At 41.5% G+C, this 9,145-nt stretch overlaps 1 protein-coding gene across 1 annotated transcript; it reads right to left on the bottom strand.

The window, feature by feature from the left end:
• Positions 1-4,241: 4,241 nt before the first annotated feature.
• LOC311102198 (calpain small subunit 1-like) lies at positions 4,242-9,010 on the bottom strand. Its single transcript, XM_084143450.1, has 11 exons — positions 8,887-9,010; positions 8,512-8,583; positions 7,873-7,909; positions 7,561-7,653; positions 6,310-6,367; positions 5,955-6,019; positions 5,746-5,814; positions 5,399-5,477; positions 5,099-5,215; positions 4,933-4,991; positions 4,242-4,788 (listed from the first exon to the last, which is right to left on the bottom strand). Exons 2-11 carry the CDS (start codon positions 8,556-8,558, stop codon positions 4,762-4,764), a joined length of 651 nt encoding a protein of 216 aa, XP_083999576.1. The 5' UTR covers positions 8,559-8,583; positions 8,887-9,010; the 3' UTR covers positions 4,242-4,761.
• Between the last annotated feature and the right edge of the window lie 135 nt (positions 9,011-9,145).

Genomic DNA, 9,145 nt, shown 5'->3' with positions numbered 1-9,145 from the left:
ACTTCACCACATTTACTATTCGTCAGCCAACAAGATGAATAGACCTAACGAACAGCAAAAGCACGAACCTATTTCAATCTACTATCCCCCATAGTACAAAAGTCAACCTATTCTATTCGATAAATAAATATTCCAAACATAGTCTTGGACAGTTGTGGGATGCGATAGATCCCAAATGAATGCAACCACTAACATAAAAAAAACGTATTTATGCAATGTGGCAGACGCAACAGATCATAACGTTTAGCTTAAAATGTTTAAACTATTTCTTCACATAATAAGCGCGAATGTTCCATTAAAGGAAAACACTATTATCAAAAGTGACCGCAAATGCAATTGTGCATGTAATGCTTTTATATAAAGGTGCCTTTTTATGGTGAAAATGATCTTCCCCAAATGTGAAACTCATGCGCTGCTTATATATGCCAATTAGGCTCTACACCCCTTGTAAAGCGGATGAATGTGCTTCATTTTAAGAAGTTTTTTGGCCACTTTAGTTGTGATACAAACCTTATTAAAACATATAGGTCTATGGGCTAGGCTACATGAGGTGTGCGACTATGATTCGAAAAAGTCGCAAAAACAAAGGCATTGTTTCTTATGCTGGGCATCATTCACAAGTGATAGGCTAATATTGTCACCCATCAGACTTTTCTTGATTTAATCTTGTCTTTACATATACTAAATAATATATGTGTGACATTTGTTTTGATTTAGAATGGTCCATTATCATGCACCTGCATCGAAACAGGGCCAGCTGGAAAAAAAAATACATGTAATCTATGCACTTAAATAGGAAATAGAGGATGCTTTTCCCCATGGTTTATTTTCATGGCAGCCAGGTAGGCTATACTCGTGTTGTAAATATAAACAATGTGCTTAATATTAGGAAAGTTGAGAAATAAATATAGTAGGCCTAGCCTATAGAAAGCTGATGGGATCCTCCTCTTTCTATTAGCGGCCATCACTCTGATTTCTCCTGCAATTGCATAGTCTATAGCAGGGGTGTCAAACGTCCGGCCCACGGGCCGGATCAGGCCCGCAAACGGGTTTAATCCGGCCCGCGAGATGATTTTGTAAAGTATAAAAATGCGCTGCCATTTTTCAATAAAATAAACTGCTGTTCCAATTGCGTCCACTGGATGGCGCAATAGCAATTGTGTTAAGCAAGCAAACTGTTTATACCGGGGCAGAGCAAGTAGGTCAAGTCTGTGTTTACTCACAGCCGAGACATCAGTGACGCTACAGTGAAAGCTAGCTACCTCATTGCTAATGAAATCGCAGTGGCTTCAAAACCATTTAGTGAGGGTGAATTTGTAAAAACATGCATGATGAAGGCAGCGGAGATTGTGTGCCCTGAAAAGCGTCAGGCTTTTGTAAATATCAGCCTGACAAGAAACACAGTTGCAGACAGGATTTCCGATCTTTCAGTGGATTTGGACAGCCAGTTGAAGCAAAAAGTAAAGTCATTTATTGCGTTTTCGGTTGCAATTGATGAAAGCACGGACATTACAGATGTTGCACAACTGGCCATTTTCATCCGCGGAGTTGATGACACATTGACCGTCACCGAGGAGTTCGTGGAGTTGGTGCCGATGACAGATACAACGACAGCAGCTGATATTTTTACCGCACTCGTCGGCGCGCTGGACAGGGTCGGAGTGGACTGGTCCCGCGCTGTCAGCCTGGCTACAGATGGTGAGCCCTCAATGATCGGGAAAAAAACAGGCGTTGTGACAAAGTTCAGAGAGAAAGTGCAATCTGCAAATGGAGGACGTGATTTTTTTACTTTTCACTGTATTTTGCACCAGGAGGCTTTGTGTTGCAAGTTATTAAAGATGGATAACGTCATGAAGGTGGTCATCCAAACTGTTAATTTCATCCGATCCAGAAGCCTGAATCACCGTCAGTTTGACAGCCTTCTCAGAGAGAAAGACCACATCTATGGCCTGCCATACCACACTGAGGTAAGATGGTTAAGCCGAGGTGCTGAGGCGTTTCTTTGATTTACGAGAAGAAATTGAACAGTTAATGGAAGAAAAGGGCAAACCAGTGTTAGAATTCCATTCCGCAGAATGGATGCAGGACCTTGCATTTATGGTGGAGGTTACAGAGCACCTGAATAACTTGAACAAACAGCTGCAAGGGCGCAACAAAGTTGTCACGCAGTATTATGACAGCATACGTTCTTTCAAGTTGAAGCTGTCATTGTGGGAGATGCAACTTGCCGGTGGTGATGCAGCTCACTTCCCCTGTCTGAAAAATGTGTGCGCGACCCAACATGTGGCAGACATGAAGCGGTTCAAAGATAAAATAACGGGACTGTTACGGGAGTTTGAGCAACGCTTTCAGATTTTTGGTGAACTGGAGAAAGACTTCAAAGTTTTTTGCTCGCCATTCACCGTGAATCCCTTTGATCTGCCCGTCAGCATCCAACTTGAAATAATAGACTTGCAGTGTGACTCGGATTTGAAGGGCAAATTTGCCGCAGCTGGCTTGGACACATTTAATCAGAATCTCTTGCCAGGTTACCCCAACTTGACAGCCCTCGCTGCAAAACTGTTGTGCATGTTTGGAACCACATATCTTTGTGAGCAAGTTTTCTCTGTAATGAGCATAAATAAAACAAAGCTGCGCTCAAGGCTCACGCACAAGCACTTGAATCACATCCTGAAGTTGGCTGCCACTCAGGATGTGACGCCTGATATTGATGCGCTGGTGAAAGCTAAAAGATGCCAGGTATCAGGAGTCAAATAAACTATGCAACCCCACTTAAAGTGCTACATGAGACACCCTGATATAGTTATGTGATCTGTGATATACTTCTGTGAATCACTGAGGCATTGTGTGTTTGTGTGTTCTTTGTCCTCAGAACTTTCAAATAACTTGAGGTGTTTTATGATTAATAGTGATGTTGTGCTTTTGGACACACTGTCCTCAGGCTCCAGCTTTATGTTTATATGTTTTTATGTTGATGTGCTATTGTTTTTAATTGATTTTATTTTATTTGTATATTTAACCTATTCTTGACTCTGTGGTTCTTGCACTTGTTTGGGGAACAGGATTTCATTCTTTTTATCTACATTTCTGCCTGAGAAATGACCCCCTGATATAGTTCTGTGATCTGTGAAACAGTTCTGTTAATCACTGAGGCATTGTGTGTTTGTGTTCTTTTTCTTTAGAATTTTCAAATAAACTTGACGTGTTTTATGATTAATAGTGATGTTGTGCTTGTACTATTTTGGACACACTGTCCTCAGGCTCCAGCTTTATGTTGTATGTTGATCGTATTAAAACAAAGAAAACAATCTGAAGTTGTTGTTTTTAAGTTATATATACCATGATTTTTCTGGTCCGGCCCACTTGGGAATACATTTTCCTCCATGTGGCCCCTGAGCTAAAATGAGTTTGACACCCCTGGTTTATAGAAATGTTGCGCAACATGAGCTCATGGGTTCTCATTAAGTGTTTGATTAGATTTTCGGAAACATTTGCATTGATGTCAGAGTGATTAGAGGGACAATAGAGTGCTGAGTACCAGGCAGTTAGCATGTTTGGTAGGCTACTAATGACCAGCAGCAGCATCAGAGCTTGGAGAAGCCTAATTACCGTGACTAAACGGTCATGCGGAATTTGACTGTCTTCATGACGCGTGACCGCCGGTGTGGCAGTAATACGGTCACCGCAACAGCCCTAGGTCAAGCTTAGCCTCCACATAGCCTATATTATAATATAAAAGCACCTATGTCTATAAAGTGATGCCCCCAGGTAAGTCCGATGACACGCCCCGATTACCATCCCCTCACCCAATTGGTGGCTCTGTCTTCGACGTTACACCCCGACGAGGGGACTCTCATTTTATTGGCTCTACTCCAAGTCCTTCCTCTGCGATCAAGCCCCCTTGAACAGCGGCTCTCTCGTTGCTCTGGAAACAGCCCGGTACCTGTGCACGTCATCAGCCACTGTTCTTCTGTGTGCTTCTCCTTTTCCCCATGCAGTGTGTAAATAAAGTAAATAGGCAGCCAAGATTAGGCTATTAGTCGACAGAGGTGGAAGTTAAGAGTGGTGCTGATTAATAACTGAATAACAATCAACTTTATTATTGACTTGGTTTGTAAAAGTCAGTGAAATTACTACAATAAAACAAAAATATTAAAGTTATTTACAAACATATGAGAGAACATTTATTTAATGAGCAAAAGCAGAAAATGTAGACATAATAAATGAGACAGCTGCAAGTATGAGGTAATATTGCCCCTTTATTGAGCACTAGAATGTATATATTACATTACATTACATAGCAGTATGGAATGTTTGACTAAAAATGTGTTGCCAGAATAAAGGAAAACAAAAATATAGTTGGACTATAGAAATGTAGTTGAGTTTGCCCTATTGTAGAGAAGGTAAATGTGTACTTTCCTGGTGTTGCTGCAATGCTGCCATCTAGTGATAAATTGAATGAACATTCATGACTGAATGATGTATGAATAATAATAATAATAATATGCCATTTAGCAGACGCTTTTATCCAAAGCGACTTACAGTCATGCGTGCATACATTTTTGTGTGTGGGTGGTCCCGGGGATCGAACCCACTACCTTGGCGTTACAAGCGCCGTGCTCTACCAGCTGAGCTACAGAGGACCACTATGAACGTTTGTATACAATAATAACAATGCTAATATGAAATACAAATCTTAAATGAGAGAGAGAGATTAATGAAGAGATTCATGTAGGCTTTTTGTAGGCTTTCCTTTATGTTTTATGAGTACATGGTCAACTGAAGCCACTGCGGAGAAAGCAAAAGACAATAAGAGGTGTGGTTATTTAGGTCTAATTTCAGTGCCTATATCCAGTCATTCATCTTAAAAATGGTCCCTAACCCTAAACACACCATTTATATTCAAAGAGCAAATAGTGAAAACTAATTTACCTCCTTGATGTTGACTTTGATACTTCCATTATCATCTTTGTCCAGAGTCTTGAAAGCTCCTGAAAATGCACAAAACACTATTACTGAAGGGTAATGAAAAGAAAATAGTCTGAAATCAAGAACATAATCGGACTGAGCAGGGGAATATTGAGGATGAGTCACTTACGACACATGGCGTCCAGTCTCACCAGGCACCCAATGAAGTTGTCAAAGTCCATGTTGCCCTGTTCGTCACTGTACCTGCGGACGATCAACTGGAATAGTTGGTCGTTGAGAGGGAAGCCTGCACACGGACATAACAGAGGAGAGACACCAATGTGACCAAACACATATATGCAGGAACAAGCTAGCTTTCATCAGCTGTCATGGCTGTTTGTTGTCAATATTATGACACTGTTATAAGGGCCTTATGATGACAAAGAAATATGCAATTCCATGTTCCGGTTCTCATGATCTCTGAGCTCACCTGCAGCTCTGAAGGCAGCGGGAAGCTCTTGTGAGGAGATGATCCCTGAGCGGTCTGCGTCATTTGATATGTAGATGCCCTGAATCAGAGCGGAAATAAGGTTACACCGAGAGGTCAAAGTTCATAGCACCTTTTATTAAGAATGTATTAACATGACATTTATAAACAACATTCTTACAGTAGTGGAGTAAGAGGACTATTGGAAGTTGTAGGTGGTGTTTATGAATGCCTTGCAAATACATGTAAATCATTTCTAGTTCAAGGCAAACGTTTTACAGAAATGTCCATGATGTAACACAATTATACAGTGCCGATTGTCAAAAATGTAACAAGAGGACTGAACTCACCTGCCATTTCTTGATGTTATTCCATAAAAACTTGAACTCATGGAAACCTAGCTTTCCTGTGCTGTCGCTCTGTGTGTTCAGGGTTAAGGTAAAACTTAATATCAACTACTCTGATAGTAGTGTCAGCTTAGTATAGTATAGTATAGTATAGTGTAGTGTAGTGTAGTATAGTCTTCCATTCTAATACAGACACTGATGTGGAAGGATACGTCCATGACAGCCACCATGCTCCTGCATGACTCGATGCTAAAGCCGTCAGTCTTCAGGTCAGTACCTGAAATGAACACAGACAGACCACTCCTTCACTACAACACAGTAAACCATTCCATGGAACCAGTCTTGTGCTTGGACAGACTCCATTATGCGTGCAGCAGATGTCTAGATATGAGTAAAGTGTGTGTGTGTGTGTGTGTTTGAACAGAGAGTACATAGATACAAAAAGGCATGCATAGACATGCTCTTGAACATAAGGTATATGCACACAGAGGTATAAATACTATAAGAATGCAATGACAAAGACAAGTATAGACACAAGCATGGTGTTTGTGTAAGAATAGGACTCACGTTTGCCAATGATCCTGTTGAGGATGTTCATCAGTTCAGTGGGGCTGACCTCCATGTCCTATAATACACAGATAGTAAATCTTCATACACTGCATATGCCTACATGTATTTGGGTCACAACTCAGCTCACAAAAGGATAAGGACACTGAGACTACTTTATCATTAAGTAATATATGATAAGTCATTTGCACAGATGGACCAAATACATTGTTTTCTCTGTATTTGTGTGTTTACGTGACATACTAGAACAACCAAAGTGATGCAAACAACTTTAAAACTTTCAGCAGATACATTTGCAGCAGGTATAGCTTTAGGTTTCATTCCGTATGAATCTTGTGTTCCCTCCCCTTATGAGTAAGGCTAGTTATCAGTTTAAAGTCAATCGTTGCTGTTGAGCCTACCAGTAGAACATGTATCCACCCCTATCTATGATTCACACAATCTACACTCCCCACCCACACAAAACTAACCAGAAAAGAGAGCCGCCCTGTCAGACAATGGTAGGAAACACATAGAGGAAGAACCAGTCCCTCTTCTTGTCCGTGTCAACAAACCACATCCCAAGCCTCTTACTTCACCACTACCTGATCCAACAGCAGTGAATCATTGTGAGCAACCAGGCACCCAATGAAGTTGTCAAAATCCATGTTGCCGTGTTCGTCACAGAAGGGGAATGTCTGTGGAGCCCTGGGCTTGATGACCATAACCAATGGGGCGGAATCAATGATTTAAGCCAACAGGAGTGCTTTACTGTACTCTTCCAGAAGGCTTCTATTGGTTGGCAGCAGTGCATGACGGACAGCACATTTGAAGCCTCAAATTTACCATGTCTGGGTAGATGGATGAACCACATTCTGAAGACTGGCTCCAGATGAAAGAGGGTGAATGGGTGGAGGGAGGGGTTTGGAATGCAAACCAGACTTAACTGGGATACAACAGGCGACAACAGGGTTTCACTGATTGTACCAGTGTACCATCAGCCAATAAATGAAATACCATCCATGCCATGGATAGTTGGCTGCACCTACAAAATATATCCTTGTGGAACCCCACATAATGAAACAGCCTCTCTAAACCATTCAACAAGAGGCCTGATTATACAATGACACACTTATTGTACTGGATTTGATGGCCGAAAGCCTAAGATGAACTTCTCTGAACAGGAAAGGAAAGGACAGTAGGTTCGGAGGTGAATAGGATAAGATATGAGAGTAGTAGAAGTGCATAAGTTGAAAAACAATAAGTACTTACATCCCCAGCGAGTTGCTGGAACACCTTGCGGAACTGTGCCTCCTCGTCATTCTCATTCTGCTCCGCGTAGGCCAGAGGTCTGCGTGGTGGGGGCTAGGACACAAACACAGACCAGGTTCTGTTAACACTAACACTCACAGCCCTCTTCACTGCAGTCTGGCATGCAGGCTAACAACAGTTGTGGCTCATTTGCTTAAAAGAGTAGTGTTTACTTCTAAAACGTTCCAGTCTGCAGTGAGGGCACTATCATAAGACTATTATGATGTTCTGAAATTGTTATAAAGGAAAATGGGTGCTAAAAGGTTAACTCACAGGATCTGATGGCACAAATTGACCAGGGTCGATGTTGCTGTTGGAGAAAACCAGAAGGAGCTATTACTATTTAATATATACTGAGTGTGCAAAGTCCTGAATGAAGTCAGTATACTGACAGTGTCTGTGTGTGTGTGTGGACGTGTTTAACTATTCTTGTGGGGACCAGAAGTCCCCACAAGAATAGACAACTAATTTTTTTTTCACCAACTGGGGAAATGTTGTTAATCCCCATGAGGTCAAATGCTATTTCTAAGGGGTTTAGGGTTAAGGTTAGAATTAGTGTTAGGGTTAGAATTACGTTAAGGTTTACAGTTAGGAGCTAGGGTTAGTTTTAGGGTTAGGATTAAGGTTATGTTTTTGGGTTAAGGTTAGGGTTAAGGTTAAGGTTAGGGTTAGGGTAAGGGTAAGGGTAAGAGTACGGGTTAGGTTTAGGGTTAGGAGTTAGGGAAAATATGATTTTGAATGGGACTGAATTGTGTGTCCCCACAAGGTTAGCTGTACATGACTATGTGTGTGTGTGTGTGAGTGTGAGTGTGAGTGTGAGTGTGAGTGTGAGTGTGAGTGTGAGTGTGTGTGTGTGTGTGTGTGTGTGTGTGTGTGTGTGTGAATGTATGTGTCAAAAGGAGCCAGGCCTACCTCACAACATCCAGGATGCCACCAATGAGTCTTTTGGCCAGAAACATCTTTATGAGGGACAGAGGTGAAAATCTACAAAAGGAGTCAAGAGAGAAAAAATGATATGAGTTCGATCATCTGATCGATTTAACAAAAAGGCGACAACAAAAATGCGACAGAGAGAAAAAGCAAACCATAATCAATTATGTCCGCCTGTAATAAATGTGTTATTAGTGTTGGGGCTCCCTCTGAAAACTTTGCTCCCTGGCCTGTATTGGTAAGCAGCACAAACAGCAGATGTCAAAAGTGACGAAGAAGACAAAACAAATCAACGTGAAACAGTCAGATAAACTTGTGAAGGCAATCTGATTGCCTTAAATTGAGAATAGTACTTACAGCGACCAATGCGTAGCTGAAGTCGGTAGACTGAAGTGATGGCACTCCTATTTGGTACAAATCCAGTTTTACAAGGAGTTATTTTTCAACGCATCAGAGCTTCACACCCTGCCCAGTAGAGAAGTGCGCAACATAGGGAGAGACAGGTCGGGAATGACTCTGGGTCCTATAACCCGTAGGACTATGTCAAGAATGACTGGCATTTCCCTATTGATGATGTTACGGATGATGAGACTTATTCTGAAAATCTATTTGCATA

The sequence above is a fragment of the Coregonus lavaretus genome (genome assembly GCF_964263955.1).
Source record: "Coregonus lavaretus genome assembly, chromosome: 26".
Lineage (NCBI taxonomy): Eukaryota > Metazoa > Chordata > Actinopteri > Salmoniformes > Salmonidae > Coregonus > Coregonus lavaretus.
The sequence above is the reverse complement of the archived record's forward strand: the minus strand, read 5'-3'. Positions and strand labels throughout refer to the sequence as shown.

Bases quoted from the DNA above. Each gene is read 5' to 3' on its own strand.
- LOC311102198 (XM_084143450.1), bottom strand. From the start codon at position 8,558: ATGTTTCTGGCCAAAAGACTCATTGGTGGCATCCTGGATGTTGTGAG. The intron at 7,910-8,511 runs GTAGGCCTGGCT...TTTCTCCAACAG, and splicing joins GGCATCCTGGATGTTGTGAG to CAACATCGACCCTGGTCAAT. The intron at 4,992-5,098 runs GTAAGTGACTCA...GTGCATTTTCAG, and splicing joins GAGACTGGACGCCATGTGTC to GAGCTTTCAAGACTCTGGAC.